This window comes from Ptychodera flava, chromosome 12 (genome assembly GCF_041260155.1).
Source record: "Ptychodera flava strain L36383 chromosome 12, AS_Pfla_20210202, whole genome shotgun sequence".
In the NCBI taxonomy this organism is placed as follows: domain Eukaryota; kingdom Metazoa; phylum Hemichordata; class Enteropneusta; family Ptychoderidae; genus Ptychodera; species Ptychodera flava.
This window is the reverse complement of record NC_091939.1, coordinates 9307422-9326820: the sequence shown is the minus strand read 5'-3', so window position 1 is coordinate 9326820 and position 19399 is coordinate 9307422. Positions and strand designations below refer to the sequence as shown.

At 37.3% G+C, this 19399-nt stretch overlaps 1 protein-coding gene across 1 annotated transcript in view; it reads left to right on the top strand.

Annotated features, from left to right (window-relative positions):
• Window positions 1-19399, top strand: part of LOC139146030 (C-type mannose receptor 2-like) — a 41732-nt gene that overhangs the window by 21269 nt on the left and 1064 nt on the right. The window contains exons 7-8 of the mRNA XM_070717478.1: window positions 18163-18174; window positions 19045-19230. Of these exons, the coding sequence (XP_070573579.1) occupies window positions 18163-18174; window positions 19045-19230 (198 nt within the window). The remainder of the gene's footprint in view (window positions 1-18162; window positions 18175-19044; window positions 19231-19399) is intronic.

Here is a 19399-nt window from a genome sequence, read left to right as displayed (position 1 = left end):
TACGACTTAGCTACACCACTTAATAGCAGTGCTAGTATGTTCTTTAACTAAGGTCATTGTATTAGCGCATTCAGATCAAGATTAGTCACTCAGCGAGAATGACGTTTTGTTATCCTTTGCATTATGTAACAGAAAAACATGTTTAAAAGTTGTGGAAAGAAAGTGAGTGTAATGAACTCACTAGCTAAAAAGAGTGTGAATTATTTGATTTAAACTAGCAAAAGAAAACTAAAACTTACACTCTTGTAGCTTATTCTAACGGGTGTCTGATATTTCTACTTTTTAGTTAAATTAATCAATAAATTCATCAATCAATCAATCAATCAATCAATCCATCAATCCATCCATCAATCGATCGATCAATCAATCAATCAATCAATCAATCAATCAATCAATAAATCAATCAATCAATCAATCAATCAATCAATCAATCAATCAATCAATCAATCAATCAGTCAGTCAATCAATCAGTCAGTCAATGATCAATCAATCAATGAATCAATCATCAATCATATATCCCATGTCTCTGCTACAATACATTAGGACGCTCTATATTAGAGTGAATCATGTTATACAAAAATACATGAAAATTATATATATATATATATATATAATATACAAACAAATTACTTCAAGTATTATAGAAGATATTAAGATATTATAACAAGTTTCTGATTTAATCCGTACCAGGTGTACTGCCTTATCAAGCATGGTAAGACACCAGACCGCCGTTGATCTTACAGATTATCCTTTCGAAGTCTTAGGCTTATCGTTAACACTTTTCTCTTGAGATTTATTTCGTGTTATTTTACCATTTGTAAACCCAGTTGTGTACGATTTTCGAAACACTTTATCTTGCCGGCGGGAGGATGTTGAGAATCGCGTGCATGGTGCAGCTCCGCCCACCAACTGCTCTACTAATTATGTAAATGATGCATCGGGCATGTCATCGATTAGACGTGTCTTTCATTAATCCTAATGATTATTCATACTAAAATGTATATATGGACCTGTGATATTAATAATGTGCAAGACTTGAACTTCGCCATTCTACGACACAACACAAACTGTCTCCGGCCATTCTGTCTCTATCTAACCCTTACCTATCCCAAAATGTGTACCCCCACATTATCATACTATCTGTCTTCTATCTGAGGATTGCAGGGTACATGAAACTTAAGTAATAGAATTAATTATTTTGTACTTGAAGTAATTTGTTTATTTATAACGCTCTGCTTAGCATCGAGCACTGTTATTTCCACGAGGACATCTGTGTACTTCGATATATATATATATATATATATATATATATATATATATATATATATATATATATATATATATATATATAAAAAAATATATAATATATATATATATATCTCTTTGTATGTATGTACATGTATGTATGTATGTATGTATGTATGTATGTATGTATGTATGTATGTATGTATGTATGTATGTATGTATGTATGTATGTATGTATGTATGTATGTATGTATGTATGTATGTATGTATGTATGTATGTATGTATGTATGTATGTATGTATGTATGTATGTATGTATGTATTTTAGTAAATACTATTTCATTACTGACTCAAACCTAAATTTACATTATTCATTAAAAATTATGTGGCAATCATATGGAATCAAATTGTTTTAGTCTTTTGTTTATCAATATTGCATCTACAATTACAGGGAATAGTAAAGTTAGAGAAGCACGCTGCATGAAATCGTCCAATGTTGTAATTGTAGTATTAAGTAGACTGACACAATAGTAAACTTTTGTTCATTGGACTGCATTAAGGTTAGCTGCTCGTGCAATATGTCATGCAATGTACTTAAATTTCACGTATACTTATCTGCAATCGAGATTATAGCTTAATCCTATAACAGCATGAACTCCTTCTTTTAAATCTTTGTGCTCAATATATGTTGGTCACAAAAATATTAAAAGTTCTGTACATCAGATTACAACACATACTAAATCACGGTAAACACAGGGAATTTGCCTGTGGAATAATGTATAGCTTTGTGTTTTCTCAGAATTCTCATAAATAATTTATGTAAATATGTGGTAATCCTTTGTGTGCGATATCATCGCATTATCAATATATACTTTCAAATATAGAGTAACCTTACATTCGGTATATGCATATAATACTTTCAAATAAGGGGGGCACCGTGGGGCAGTGGTTAGGGTGCTGGACTCACTATCGGAGGACGGTGAGGTCAAGACCCTTCGAGTCCAGAGTAACCGGTTCACTGTCAGAGGATTGTGAGTTCAGGACAGAGTTGTGCCCCTGAGCAAAGCAATATATCGTCATTTCCCAAAACGGGTAGTGGCCATCTCATCCTGTAATTTGTTTCGCCTGTCGGATGCTGAGTAATAAAATAAACAGAATAGCTTTCTATTTGCTATATGTCTACAGATAGTCTTCTGTTTATTCCTTCACTCATCTCGCTTAATAAAGTAACAGACAGGGAAAACGATTCAAAAAAAACAAACAAAAAACAAAACAAAACTAAACGTTCAAATGCTGATCGTAGAAAATACCACGGACTCATCACGAACACTGAGAAATACAAAGGATAACCTTCATATGTATTCGATACGTAACGATCAGTGTCAAAATGGCATCAGGCATAAATGTGTAACCTTTCTATTTTGATGTCTTAATTCTCACTGTGAAGCAAAATAAAATGACATTCAAAGTGAAAGTCAAGTCTGCCTATGAAAGTTTTTCTAACTACGGGAATACTTCAAGGATATGTGCATGACATAAACACGAGCAATATTTCTGCGACATGAGAGAGCGCCACAATGCTGGAAACACCTAACACACTAGATGTTACGGATCCATCATTAATATGAGAGCCGTCGTATCGACCAGAAACATTTTCATGAAGCACCGTTAACTGTTCTGTCTGCCAAGTTCAATACTTTTACGCACTGCAAATGTGGTTTAATCACCATTGAGATACCACCTTTACAGGGCGAGTTGACCGACGCAAGCGCAGTACGTTAGAACATTTGCCTTTATAACACTTTCTTTTGATATAATTGGTACAAACACGTACACTAACCAAACACATATCCCGTTATCACTCCAACCTTTGTCTGGTTGATTGATTTATCGTATTCAACTGCACTGTGCGTGCCTGCGTATTTGTTCCATGCCAAAGTCTCTATTCAGAACCTTCATGGATTTTCTGAGAGAGCCTGTAGGAATAAGGTGTATTTCGTCTTGTATTATTGATAAAGTTGAATAATTGATAGCGTTTCTTCAAGACTACGTCATTACATGGTATCTTTCATCAAGGAATTATCGACTATTATTTCATTTATTTTTGAAGTTTTCGACTAAACTATAGTCATATCGTTTAACCAGTATTAATTAACTGGAACAGTCTGGCATATACTGGTACTATACTTAAGGTTATTTTAAATTTTACAAGCCCAGTCGCCATTTCCAGACGTTCGGCGATTTATAAATCCAAACATAAGACCATGCTCATAATTTATGTGAGTCTAGAATGGTACAAGGAAAATTTATCAATAAATCCGTTTGCTGCAGCGAGAAGTGTCTTAGCACATGCTAAGGAACATTTCCCTATAAGAAAATAATAGAGAGACGTATGCTATTAACGAATATACTTATGATAAAATACGAGTAAAGGTGCGTCTATAAAGAAAGTATTCATGAAGTTGTTTTGCTGTGACTCTGACTTACAATCTATGAGACGGTCATCAGACAATTAGTGCTGCCCTGTTGTTGGCGCATTCATATAGTCGTATGGGTACTAAATAGTATTGGCGCCAATTTGGGGTTTATCAGAAGCACACTCAGGTTGCATCAAAAGGCTAAATTGCTGTACACACAGGCCTATTGACATTAATTACTTATTCAGTTTGTTTAAGGTCACATGTATGCTTTGAAAGATCAGGGCACTTTTCGTTTTTCTTATACTTCCTGATTGTTACAGCATTTGAAGGCGCTTTTTGTTAAGTAGTGCGATGCAGGTTTTACGCTTTCCTCGTCCTTAGCACAGGTGCTTGCAGCGTTGCTTGGATAGTCGATCGAAAACCCGGGATTTAAGTGTGAGGCCTAAGGCTGATCCCGGGTCTTCGATCGACCATCCAAGCAACGCTGCAAGCACCTGTGATCTGCAGTGGCTTCGGTCCTGTAGATGACAAGCATATTGGTGGTTTCTTTAATTTACATTCGTCCTAAGGTTTATTTCCCTGTTGATAGCAAAGTATTAATTTACAATATCCATGGAAACTTGAATAACCGTGCTGAATACAAAAACGAACGACTTTTGATACATCGTCATTGCACCAATATCACAGGTCCGTTGACGTTTCACAATATCTGTAATATACGCATATACTAGTATTCAATTTTGACAGTATTTCTGATCAACGCAATCATGAATTGGACGTTAAGGGTACACTTAGGTCATACAGTATTCCCACTACAATCTTTAATTTGTTTTCCAGACTACAACTGCATCCCTGTCGCTTAACAGCGCCACCTTGTGTTCGTAATTTAACCTCGCAAAATGTCGAAGCTGGTTGATGGCTGATACTATGTGTATTACCATACAATGCCACTCATCTTCTTTTTTTCGTCAGTTCTTATCTTTTATTTCAATTCCGAACTAAGTGCAATAGCAATTTGCCAAGTATTGATTTTTTCGCACCACCTAAACGTTGTTTCCTATTAGTAATTTTTTTGGTTGATTGAAACTAAACTGCAAATAATAAAGTCTATTTCCTATACATAAAATGTTATTGTTGAGTACTATGGCAATATTTTATTATACTTCACAAATATTGTATGCATTCTACTTGTTATCAACTGGTCGAAGTTATTTCCTTGACTCCCGACATGAACAAAATGATATGAAGGGTTCATGAAACACGCCTTCATTTTCTGTTCTTGCTGTTTTTGCTGTTCGACGCTACCGTCGCATAAAGAACGATTGACAATACCATGACAATCATATGGAAGGCGAAAGAAGATACATTTTGCGTTCTGAGACTGTGTCTTCTTGCAACCAGTCTGATTCTTCAAGGTGCAGGTTAGTAATTTAACTTTCATCACTTTACAACAATCTTTGGTACGACGTGACGCTGAACTTGCTTCCACCACTGTGACAATTATATTCTACGAACGCTGGACTGTTTTGAAATCACACAGGTTGCAACCATGATGATCTGTCTGAGCACTTTCCTTCAATGTCTCATATTCTTATGGGAACATAAAAAAAACCTTGGCTGCTGTTTTCAACTTGGACTGTTAACGGAGAACGTCATATCAGATAGTATTAGCCCCCATGGAGAAGGGAAACCCTATGATTAGATCACCTTTACCATATTTAAGTAGTGACATTGGGACATAAATAAACCTTCACTTGATGTATGTGACCTTTATTTCAAAGGAACTAAAATGTTTATTTTCCGAATGCAAACACTAAACGCAACGCGTGGTATTGGTAATTGATATTTTCCGGAACAAGGGAGTCAGACCATCGATCGCGAATTTGCAAGTTCCATAATTTTCGCTACTATTTTTTTTTTTTTCTCTCTGTGTTTTTCATGTAGCATGTAGATTAAATGAGTTCTCTTACGAGAGTAGCTGCTACCTGGTTAAGAATGTCCAACAGCAGGTGGAGTCTGGCAAGAAGCGGCCACGTATTGTTCACTGCTTGGCCAATCATCCAACTACCACCTAGCAACGATTGAGCGTGCCGGAGAACAAGGAGTTATAGCGAGCAATCTGGCTCAGTATGCTGGGGATTTTTGGATCGGTTTGCATTTTAGCTTCAGCCATGAGAAATGGGTTTGGGAAACTGTGCTCTCTCAGAATTCAATATTTCGAGTGATTTTTCGGCTTTCAATGGCGGTCAACCGACATCCGGGTTTGGAAGTTGCGTTGCTATTGAGAGAGCTTCTCACTATGATTGGCAAAACAGACATTGCAACACGGTCAATGGCTTCATTTGCGAGTACAGAGATCCCGGTAAGTTATTTTCATTGGAACAGATGACAGCATATAGAATAATTTGTACTTAATAAATTATAGATATTGACTTTGCCATCATTAGCTTCCATTTTGGGTATACATTTCAAGGTTCAGTGAAAGTGAAAGACTCAACTTTTGCTCAAACTTTCCTCACGGAATATTTCAACCATTCTCTTTTCGAAATCAAGAATAAAAATCGGGAGGATGGCGGGGGTCACCGTTCAAAGTTTGGTACTAGAGAAACAAATTACCCAAGATTTACCAATATTTCAAATTCGAAATGGCCGCCATACCTGAGTTTACTCTGTATAGAAAAATAAAATTTTCGATTTTCGAAAAACTGAGGCGGTGAAAAATTTTCTTACGCCTAGTGCTTTAAAATGAACCCTCAGAAAGGTAGATCAGAATAGAATCGAAAAGGTTTTTTAGAGTCCGACTATCTGTTTCCGGGGCGCATTCTACCTCAAATCGACACCAGGACCCAAACAAATGGATGGCATAGCGACATGAAATGAAACAATCATTAATACCTTTGTCAATACATTCTAAATTATCACACAGAATCATGTGCTATTAACTTCCATGAGAAATGAGAAATAAATAATTATTGCACACATAAAAGCATACTTGAACAGGTATATTCTAGATGATACATAAAAAGACAGCACATTGATTACAAGGGAACATTATATCCCGTGCAGGAGACTCAGGAATAATGTTACAAGTCGAGGTATATGTTTTTGAGGACAATCAGTGAGAGAAGACCGCAATGAGGTTTCAACGTATTAATTGGGGGCAATTTTTCTTATATGCATTCAATGCAATTATTCTCTCACAGATTCTGCGCATTCAGCCGGATAAAGATCGCTATAAAGCATGCATATCACCATGCCACTGCAAACATTCTTCTAGTACAAGTACCCACACACCACGGGAAAAGATGGCAGCCCCTAGGCGGGGAGGGTGGGGTTCTTTGTGCAATGGTTTATGTTATTTTATTAAATTTGACTGTGCATTTCAAATGAAGATTTCGACTCCAAACCGCCTGACTGCTTTCTTTATAGAATCTCCATATTATGACCAATACAAGTCCTTATCATCTCTCCAACCTGACACACATGCCAACTGGCCAATCGGCTGTGTATCAGCCGATTAATTAAGTCAACACCACAGCTGTCCCAAACGTAGTAAAAGTCTTATTTTACTACGTATCGAAATTTTTATTTTAATATCACAGTCCAAATTAATAAATAAACAAATAAACTCTTGCAGAAAGAATCCCACCCGCCCCCACCCTAGGGGCGATATCTTTTCCCCGTGGTATGCGTGTACTTCTGCGAGAAGAATGTTTGTAGTGACATGGTTATGTGCATGCCACCCTCCCCACCCCAGGGACTGTATCAGTCTTTTCCCTGTGACCAACCTAGTAACATACGTACATACATACATACATACATACATACATACATACATACATACATACATACATACATACATACATACATACATACATACATACATACATACATACATACATACATACATACATAAACACACACACATACATACATACATACATACATACATACATACATACATACATACATACATACATACATACATACATACATACATACATACATACATACATACATACATACCTACCTACCTACCTACCAATCTACCTACCTACCTACCTACCTACCTACCTACCTACCTACCTACCTACCTACCTACATATATGTACCTACCTTCCTATCTACCTACCAATTACAGACATACATACATACGTATGTACTACTCTTTCATTGCCAAAGTGTCGTTTGAACAGAAAATCAAACCCTTTTAGGATCTCCTCTTTAAGCTGTATCGGCGTTACACTAGATTACATCAAGCTTGTTACATACCAAAGTCTTGATTGTCATTGTCAGATACACCGTCAACAACAACAACAGCGACCACTGCGGATCTCGAGCACACTACAGTTGTGGAAACCGGCAACGATCTTCCGACTACTTCAACGAGCTTCGGAGAAATGTCACAACTCAAATGACAGGAATTACATGTATCACCAAGTTCATCACAACCCAGTGAAGAGGGTTTCACATATGAACAAGATGGAGAACATACTACTGCCGATACCTTGAATACACAAATAATGTTTAGATCGACTGAAACTAGATCACCATCTCGCAGACAAACAGGCAGAAACAAGTTTTTTGGTATGAATACGGGTGGCCTGGTGATATTTTCATCATGGCTTGTTGTGTCATGTGTCCTGGTCGGTATGTGCATTGTGACCGATTTCATTTGCCTGAAAGCCAAATTTCTCAAAGTTCGTCAGAGCAAGAAGTGAATGTTTAGCTCTTTTAGCTTTTACAGTTTGCCTTATATTGTAGCGAACAAGTCACTGGCAATGGCTAATTAAAGAGCCAGTTATGCTAACTTGATGACTTTTCATTATTTTATTTCGTATATTCTACTCCCCAAAGAATGTTGAAACACCCATCATCTAGCTTGTCAACTTGCGTCTATGTATGCAAAATGCATTGTTATTGTTTATATTTGAATTCTACTCCGGACCAGAAGTCACTTTTCAACAATAAAAATGCAGTTTACACACATACGGGCTGAGTTGACAAGCTGAACAATGTGCATATTAACATGCTTTGGGGAGTTATCAAATGCATATTGGCACCTTTACAGCAAACTTGCACCTGTTGAATATATGACGTCCTTTACATGCACAAAACTTGTTTTATTTTTAAATTTTTATATGGTTTCTATGGCTCGTGGACCAATTGCGGATTTATTCATATGCCTATAATAAGAATACGGTACATAATACGTAACATTTGTGCTCTTTCGGTATTTTAAGGCGAATTCTTCTTTGCTTTGTACATGTGTATCTTACAATGGCCTGTTTTTTATTGTTATTGCTTGAGTATACTCATCTGCTTCGATCTATGAAGAGAGCCATTGAAATGATCCGTATCTTTGAATGATGGCAGACTAAAGCTGGATTTTTTCATATTCTTGTAGCTAGTTACTTTTTCATGATAATATTTATGATCTAGCTTACAGTGATGGTTTTCTGATTCAAGCTCATCATCTGGCAAAATGTCTAACGATATCAATGGCGCTTGCGTCACTACTAAACACTCTTTTTGCAAGAACTGCAACTCAATGTAATTGTCAATTAATCGGACAAATGACATTATAGTCGATTATTTCAAGGCATTTAGATTTTTTATGTCCTGAATATCAGAAGGCAGCTTTTTAGTATCTCTTGACAGACTTGGTTTTGCTAATTATCTTCAGTGAGTATACGATATTATGTGTCCTTGTTAAAAGTTTTCATTAAAACGAGTTACATATTTTTAATTAAAATTTATTTGAGCTCTTGACCCCTGCTTTCTATGTCAAAACTGTATTATGTTCCAGTACAAAATATCAGTATTGTGACCCTAGCTTTTCATATGCATCATGTAAGTCCATATGAATTCTTTATATGTCATCTGCTAAGCGAGTGTTATGTCGCCCTCAAGAGGTGATCTTTCCAAACTTCGCCGCCATTACATCGACTGCGTTAAATGTATGTGTTTCTTTTCGTTCTAAAATTTCAAGCTGCCAACAACCTTAAGTAGCTATCTTCGAGTCTATAGAGAGACAGTCAAAGTTTAATTATTCTTGTTTAATGAATTACGAGGGTAACACCATGAGCAAAGCTTTTCGTTTATCCTTACGAAAGTTAAACAGTAAACAACATTTTACGACAGTAGATAGATATTTCTGTTTATATAATGAAACCTTTCATATAGGTAATAAATAAATAAATGCAATGTCCACTGGAAATAACGGTCTTTCGCTTGCATGTTCGCGTCAGTCTAGATGCCTTGTGTTCTTAGGCTTTTGTAGGCACAGACTTAATAGTGAAGGGGAGTGGCCGCAGAAGTACTGTTGATGGTGTTGAAAATTTTAATGATAATAACATTTCTGTCTCATCCAGTTTAGTTTACTTCTGCTTATTATATATCAGATCATAGACTTTAAAAAGGGAAGTCTATGATCAGATGTATTTCTCTGTTATATATATATGACCTACTACTTTATAGGGACTATTAAGAAAAGACATGCTAAAGGGAACATGACGTTTTTTATTGACTTGTGATGTTTATGACCTAAGGTTGAAATTTTTCTCGCAGAAAATAAACGGACGCTTTCGTATCCAGTTGTTGATATGTCAATGCGAACAAGACGCCTTTTTCTATCACGATTTAGCCCACATAATTGTGCCGTTGCTACGGATTTATGAACATATTCGTTCACGTTTTCTCATATCTCAATGTTACCGATTTAATGCAAGGGAAATTTATCAAAATCACTGTAATCATGCACTCTAAATATTTAAACAGTGCTCATTGTTAAAGGATATTATAACTAAATGTACGGCCGTCTCACCATTGGTCTGGTAATTTTGGTGTTATAGCTGTTCTTTGCCGCTCTAAGGACGTAACAAGCATCTTACAGCAGCGGGGTAAACTCATTGTAAAGGACAACTGCCCGAATAGCGTGATATTTGCATGAAAGAGAGGGGTTGTTTAGTGAGGAAACAATTGTATTTACCATATAAAAGACATCTTTATCGCTAAAACATCTGCTAATGAAAGCAAATTGGTACTTAAATTCTCCTTACCTGGATATTCCATAAATGTTATTTTCGCACAGACTGAGCCTAAAAATGTTGAAGAGTTGTCGTTCAATGGCACAATGTAATTTTCATGGGTAATGTAAATAAGTCAATGAACTTTTCATACAGAATTCGATTATTTGCTAGCATTACAAACTGAAACGAGGAATCGATCTAAGCTTGCTGTCCCGTCCCCGTTGCATACAAATGTCGCTGCTCGGCTGCATGAGTCAAAATAATCAGTAAAGTACAGTCATTGACAAGGTTGCATGTACGTACTTAATCAAAACATAAATTATATGAATACAGCCAACATATTTGTAATATTAGGCATTCGTAGGCGTTAACTGAGTGATTTCTCAATAAGCATATTACAGTGTGATCGTTTTGTATTTTACTCACGTACTGATAATATACGGCATGTACACCAATCATGAAAAAGCTCTTCAAAACTTTTACTTTTATAATATCAACACTTACTACTTTCGTGTATATTTCCTTTATAGATTTGATTTCACCATCTCGATCAAGCACGTACCCGATCGATTGTTGATTACATATGTGCCATGCAAATATACTATTACAGCTTCATTGTTTGGAAATCAAGGGCGTATGGGTGATGATTGATTGATTGTCGTTGGCCAGATTGCTAATTATGCAATGCAATCAATATTTTGAAAAGTGTGGTAAACAAGAAGATTTAAAAGGAGTTGAAAATATAACCATTCTGACCAGAAAATTCACGGAAAACATATTTGTTAGTGCAATCAGGAACAGAGTCATGCATAATACATTTCGCACTGTTTCCCCTCATTCACATTACGTCTACATGTCTGCCTCTCTGTCTGTCTGTCTATCTCTCTCTCTCTCTCTCTCTCTATCTATCTATCTATCTATCTATCTATCTATCTATCTATCTATCTATCTATCTGTCTGTCTGTCTGCCTACCTGTCTGTCTGTCTGTCTGTCTGTCTGTCTGTCTGTCTGTCTGTCTGTCTGTCTGTCTTTGCTTCGCTGTCTGCCTTGCCAACAGTACTTCATGTTGTTCATCCCTTGACTAATATATGACATTTTCACATTTAAGGAAGGGTATACTCATGCCTTCAAAACATCTGACATCACTTTCTGGGTGGCTGCAAGTTTCTGTATTTTATCTACTTTTGTTTTAACTCTGTTGCATCGTTCTGCACCTTGCCAGTCATTTTTTTTTTGGGGGGGGGGTTCTTGCAAAAACGACTATTTGAATTTTCGAACTGAGATTGATGTGTTAGTCTCCTTTTCTTCTTGTCGCCGTTACTTTCACTCCAGAAAGGAAGATCGTTGCGAAATAATAAAAGGATCGAACTGTTTTCATATTCTCACTTCGCACAGATTACACATCGGCAAATGCATGTCTGCAAAGAGTAAACAATCATATTGCGTGCATACCTTATTGTGGCAAACACCAAAGATTTGCCCGCTGGGCGATCATTTCAGTCAAAGAGCAATAATTCGTTCAAGTTCTTCCGTTCAGTTTCCAACCGGTCGCTAATGACAACGAGTTAACAGTACATCTTATTTCCACTGCTGTTCAGAGGGGCGAACGCAATGCCCACAGCAGTTCATCCTGTGTTGAATAGATCGATGTTTGGTTTTGGTGTTTCAGGAAGCGATGTAAATGTATTTTCGGCATGCAAGTAAATTAAGACCTCAAAATTGTTTCATTTGTCGAAACCACATGAAGTGGAGAAGGAAGCGTTTAAGAAGACGACGACAACCAGTTGTTCCAGTACCGACACCATGTGAATAATGAAGACTGTGATTTACTGTCTTACTTTGGCGTACGCTATACTACATACTCGAGCAGGTTTGTATTATTTTCTTTTGAAATTTCTGTCACAAAAATGTACTGTTCATCCCTTGACTGTTTCGGCACTTGGCAACACCAGACAGGCGCTGTAAAATATGTATGTTAAAAGTGTACACTAAAATTCTATACAGCCATCAGAGTTCGGCTTCAAATAATGTCATTGAAATGGCAATGCAGATGAAAAACGGTTTGTTCATACATTCGTTCCTTACATTCGTTTAGTATGCCATCTTAATTAGATGTTTTGAACTATATTTCGATTGCAACATCTTAATCCTTGACAGAGCGCATGGCTTTTGAAAACCGGTTATGATTCATAAAAACAGCAAACTGTCAATTATACATGTAAAACAAATGAATACTAGTAATCCTTCCCGTGCTCCACATGATCAGAGTAGAGGTTTAGCAATTATTAAACACATGGACATCGATAATGAAAGCACAGAAGAACGGGGATAACAAGATTTCAAAATGCCAATTCGTGGACTTCAGTTTTGCGAGGCATAGTAATCACATCGAAAATGAAAGTGTTCGACATTCACTCATGATATATTTCTATCACTATCAAAATCACAATCAGAAATCATTCTGCAAAAGTTCTGATAAAATTTCCTGATATTTGATATACAAGTCAACTTCAGTCTAACTTAAAAAACGACATATGTGACTGATCTTTCCTTTTTGCTAAAAGCACCGACGAATGACGTTGTTCCTTAATACACAGAGAAATTAATGAGTTGAAAGAAAACGATATATTTTAATGTTCAAGTCACACTCATGATGAAAAATTAGAGAAGGAAAATATCACTAGGAAACATACGAAATTTGAACACTGTATCAAAAAGATGTTTTACTAAAAGGGGTAGTTGACAACAATTTTGAATATGTAATTTTTGAACAAATCTTCGTGGGGTTATACATTAAAAGATTTAGCTATCGTCTTTGTAATTAAAAAGCAGATTATTTGTCGAAAACAGTCAAATGAAATTAAAAAAATTAAAATGCAAATAAAAACTGTACTCATCGAAAATTTTAATGGGCATGCATTTGTATAGGAATCTGCATGTCAAAATTGAAAGATAGTAAAGAGAAGTACACATTTAACCAACAAAAGCGATTCGCCCCAAAATATTACATAATTATGTAAATTTCGTTGTCATTTCAACATTTTAAGATAAAGCTACTCACAACTTAAACCGTAGACTATATGTTTTCATTCAAGAAAACTGGAGAAGATGAGAAAATTCTCAAAAATATTGCAAATTCAATTTTATACTCCAAACAAATCTAAGTGAGTAAGAAAAATATCAAATTTGTAAACTACTGAACCACCGGCAATAGAGGAGAAGAAGAAGTTCTTTTAACAAAATACGAGAAAAGGGCCATAAGAAATTGCACATACTAATGCCATAATCATTTGCCAAAACGTAAGAGAAGGTCGTACCGAGGGACTTTTTAAACGAAGCAAATTTTCTGACAAGGGATTTTAGAGAAGACAGCATGGGGTTGATTGAGGACGACGGGTGATAGACAATCAGCGTATCTGGAAAGTTCCGTGATGGTGAGAGTTGAGCTCAAAACTTTATTTTTATACTGGCATTAAAGCCATTTCACACCTACTGTACTGGCCTGGATAAACACAAAAATTGAAAATCGACGGGTCCCAGTCTCTCCGGTAATCAAATCTACCGGTTCCGAAGAACGCTGTATATCATACGGATAGTTTTCAATGGGATTCGAACCCACAACATACGGCATCAGTCGCCTAGCTGAGAGGCCACAGACAGAACCACTCGGCTAAATCTCCACTTCCAAAAAAGAGTGGTTCAATAGCCGGCTAAGTTGTTACATTTTTCTGACTGAGACTGCTCAACACGTTGTAGAGTTCGTGAAGCACTCACGCACGCATGCTCACTATCATACATCGCACATACACACTTTATCGAAGCGAAGAAACGAATTTCATCGCTTTAACTGGGCGAACGATAACCTCGGGGACAATTCTGTCCACCAGCAGTGTTACCAACCCAGGGTAGAAAATACGGCTAGTTTTCAATCGGATTCGAACCCACAACATACGGCATCATCTTAATGTGTGAAGTAGAGATTTGGTACAGACGTGACGTTATACCCTATTGCGGATAAAATATCATCAAAACAAACAATGCACAGTGTCCCACAATATCGCTGTCACGCCACTCGCTCGCTACCTGCACCGCGGTAGACCGAGCCGTGCCATACGAACGGTAGAATGTTTGCTAGAGCTTGGCTAAAAATCACAAAAATTTATATTGACTAACAACGGGAAAAAACTCGAAAGATTAAAATATCATTCTCGTATTCATCTACCCAAAATATCTTTGTTCCTCAAAATCCCTTCAAATTTTTATGTCGGCAACATCGTATCGTGTGACAGCCATTTTCTTTGTTCACTCAGCTTACTTTTAAAATAATAATAAATGTAGTTCGGGAAAACTCGAAACTGATGACGTTAATTTGATATTTTACTGATACTTTACGGTAGACGTCACCAGGGTGAAGTGATACGGGCATGGATGTATGTTAAGGGTCAAAATTAACAACAATTATATTGTGGTGTTGAAAGTTTGTAGAATAATCCGTACCAATTTCATTTTCCGATTTAGCTCTAAATCGGAAAAAGGTAGCCGTTATTAGAGTACACTAAATCTAAATATATTTAATTACCGAAAACATTGCTCTTTTGCCTCACAATGTACTAACTGTCACGTGGTGTGGACATGAATTCCATAGCCTAACAGTCGGGAAGTGTGTTTCTGGCCGACTATGCATAAAAAAGCACAACAGGAGAAAAAATGTCGCCAAAATAAAAAAAAAAAAACTGGCTTGATTAATAAAAGGAACCAGAAGAAGATACAAGCGACTAACATTACATCATGCCAATGTATCTACATTTCCTCGCGATAACAGTGACTTGGCCTTTGCGGCAAGTATCGTGTTATATGCTTTACCATCACAACCGACAGCGGGGTAGCCAAATGCTCGAGGGCGAGTGCAAAGACATGAGACAACACACTAAAGCTGCACTGACCGATCACAATGGCTGAAGTGGCAATCAGACAGTTTACGTTAACGGTAACGAGGTTTTTTGATCGATTGGTATCGGCGTATTGAATCACATACTGTCTAAAAAACTAGGGTCTATCGTTGAACATTCATCATGGCTTGATTTTGAGGTTGCTGATACTCAGAAATAAATGCGCAATTATATTATATCATGCTACCATGCGCTATTCTGATTGGACGAGAGCTCATTCCACCGATGCTAAAATACTGTTTTAGCACTGATAGCAGTGCTAAAACGGCCCCTAAACCAGCATTTTCGAAAATTGCCCGGTCGGTGCATTTGAACGTACCTATCTAAACCATAGACCCTCGAGAAAGACCGAAACAGTCCACTTTGTTTCAAAGACTGAAGACCGAATTTTGATACACAGATAAAGTGTGGATCTGTAACTCACCTCTTGGTGTAAATAAGTTGGGATCGATGATGAAAGACATCTCTGAAGCAGAATGTTTGGGGTATGATGCATACAAATACATTATTAGGGCGACGGCGCACCGTGCACTTCGCGGGAGTCGAGACGCGATATACCCTACCGCTCTTTAAAATGAAGATAGTATTCGTTCATACACAAATAAATTGACACTTCCTCACAGTAACGGTATGTCAGATATTATTTACCAAAGTTTGGGCTATAACAGATCGGGATGTCCTAACGATGTAGACCAAGAAGTTCAGAATAACAATGGGATGACTCCTGGCGACTGCGACGATATTTGACATCAAATGCAACGAGCAGTGTCAGCGTCCAGCTCTCCCTGCATCGGGCAACACACTCAAAATCTGCACAACTGTTCATCACAGTTGCAGTCATCGCAAGTCTGGATTATTTTAAAACTGCTTGTTTTCTGGTACAATTAACGTCCAAATTATCCATCAAAAATAGATCCTGTAACTTCACTGTGCCACCACTGAATGTTGCGACGGTATGCGGTACAGAATGAGACAAATCTATTTTTAGTATGCCAAAAAAGCCAGGACTATTGTTCTTATGTAAATTTACGAAAAAATTGTTACTTTTTTCTTTTGATTTGAACTCTTGACCCATTTTCTGTGTGAGTGCAGCAGGTATTTTTTGACAAGTATCGTTCGTGTTGCATGCGAATAAAATGCAATGTCGATATGGACGTATGCGTATTTATCGTAGGATATACTGTGTGCCTGTACGGAATCCCAACTTACAAAAATGCTCGATCTCGGACGCAGAATTTCCGACGTTCGATCTCTCAGACGTCCGTTTTCTGCATTTGGCGCTTAGAATGATGAAAATACCCAAATAAGAAAACAAATACACGCAAGTTGATATAATATAATAGCAATAACCCCTTCGCAGTCGGGTATACACTCGATTTTGGTACAATACGCTCCATATAGCACTCGCCTATCGGCTCGTGGTATATGTCGCGCATTGTACCAAAATCTCGTGTATACCCTCCTGCTGCGGGGGTTATTGCTTAATTTGACGGCAAGGTCGTCAAGATGGGGAACTACCCTAGTAATTTCACTGTTTATACGGATGAATTGATTATCGATGGGCCCTCACAAAACTATATTAAAACGTTTATTGTAAAATTGCTTCAGACTTCAAACTTATGTTATAAATATCAAAAGCACTCAGGAAAAGATATTGGAGAGAAGATCTCTGTGCCATCATCTATTCTTACCTCTTGCTAAAGGCACGGATTCTTATATTTCAGATTGTCAGACTGATGAATACTCATACGACACACTTTGCATCAAGGTTTTTCACACACAAGCCTCAACATACGACGATGCTTCAAGCTCCTGTAATGATTTGGGCACATTTCCTTACTCCGGATCTGTCGTCAAAGTCGCCGATAATGCAAAGCAAGATTTCCTGGAGGGAATACTGACTTTGTATGCGAGAGACTTTTGGATCTGCTTAGTCTACAAAAATGCGACAGGCGGATGGCAAATGGGGTTACAGCAATGGAACTTTGCGACTGACTACATAAATTTCGATACAAACAGACCAAATGGAACTGGTGACTGTGTCGTCATTGCCAGAGGCGCGTCACAAATGTGGCAAGATAGGGATTGCGAAGATCTCAACGGGTATATATGCGAATATGTTGGTAAGACTGGATGCTTATTACAAATTAACGAGCTAGAAAGAATAAATTCATCTAAACCTGAGTTATTGAAAAACTACCGAACGATGCGTCCGTACCCAAGACGGCGTAGTTCGTGACAACATCCCGAGTCTAGAAGACTTTATAATTCTTAACCTTTAAATCATATCATATCATTAATTGACAAGCTTTTAAACAACGACACCTAGCATTGCAGTATGTTTTTCTCTGTATGTTATTGCTACTGATGTCGCGATCGTTCCGTGAGTGAACGTATATGTCAAGAGATTATTATCATACACATCGATTGAAATAGACGTCACTACCAACCTCACCTTTTGTAATCATCGATAAAATTACTTACGCTCATTTCTTATTTTTCAATTCATATCTTCAGACAGATCAGGAGGTAAGCGTCAATCATCAACATTTAATTCACGTGTCTAAATATTTGCTGTTAGCTTTGCGAATTCTCGCTGAATTTTCCGAGCGTACATTCTCAACAAAAGCACATGAACACACAAGGGAACATCACTCCAGAACAGGGATTTTCTGTCACAGTCAGTAACTGCTGTCGCATGATACTTAATCGGTGACGACACACGGCGGTAACGATGCTCGTACATGTTTCTGTATATAGTGTTTTGAAGCCGTTGCTGGATTGCCAGGGTTATATTTTCTTGTAATCGTACCCACAGTGCATTAAGGTAAACAGGTCTGTGCACACACACTCAATTTCAAGTGTTGTCAAATGTTTGTATTTTGAAGCTGTTCCAAAAATGTTTAAATTTTTTCCAATTTTATAGACCCAGTAATATGACCTAAAATTCACTTTAAGACATAGACCTTAACTGTTTGCAATGTGGTGCTTACACACTTCCAGAAGGCATGTGAAACTGTTGAATTGCCGGAAAACAGGCATGTGGATCCCACAATTAATGTCTCCTTACTTGAAAGGAGTCATGCACACGTCAAATATATACATTTCCATACGAATACCCCACCAGTTTTTGCATTCTATGAGTTAGAAGAGTTGGTAGACTTCTGTACTTCAAAAGTGTTTCATGTGACATTGTTTCACGTCGTATACCCAATCTTTGGAACACAAATATGAATCAAACAAGTTAACAAATATGAAAAGAAATTGCCACACATCTAAAGGTGTGCTGTCAACCACTTAATCAGCGACACCTACAATATTGAAAAAGCATTTAAAATAATTAATAACTAAGCTAGGCACACAAAAATTGATACTCTAATCAAATTGGTATCTAAACAGACTGTCCTGCTGGCATGGAAACATACCCTACCAGCGAAAGCTGCTACCGCAAGTCCGGTTACAGCGATACCTGGGAAAATGCGAAAGACAACTGCTCCGCAGATGGAGGCTGGCTCGTGATAATCGACGATGAAGACGAAAATGCATTTGTCGACGATCTATGGTTCTTTCAGAAGGCTTGGATAGGTTTGTCAAGTCATAGTGAAGCTGGCGTTTTTAAATGGATAGATGGTTTACCTGTCGAGAGTCGTGTAATGGATTGGTCTTCCTCCCAACCGGATGAAGTTGGAACCGCATGTGCAGTGACATACTTGTTTGGCTGGCTTGACGAGCAATGTACCGAGTTAAATTCCTT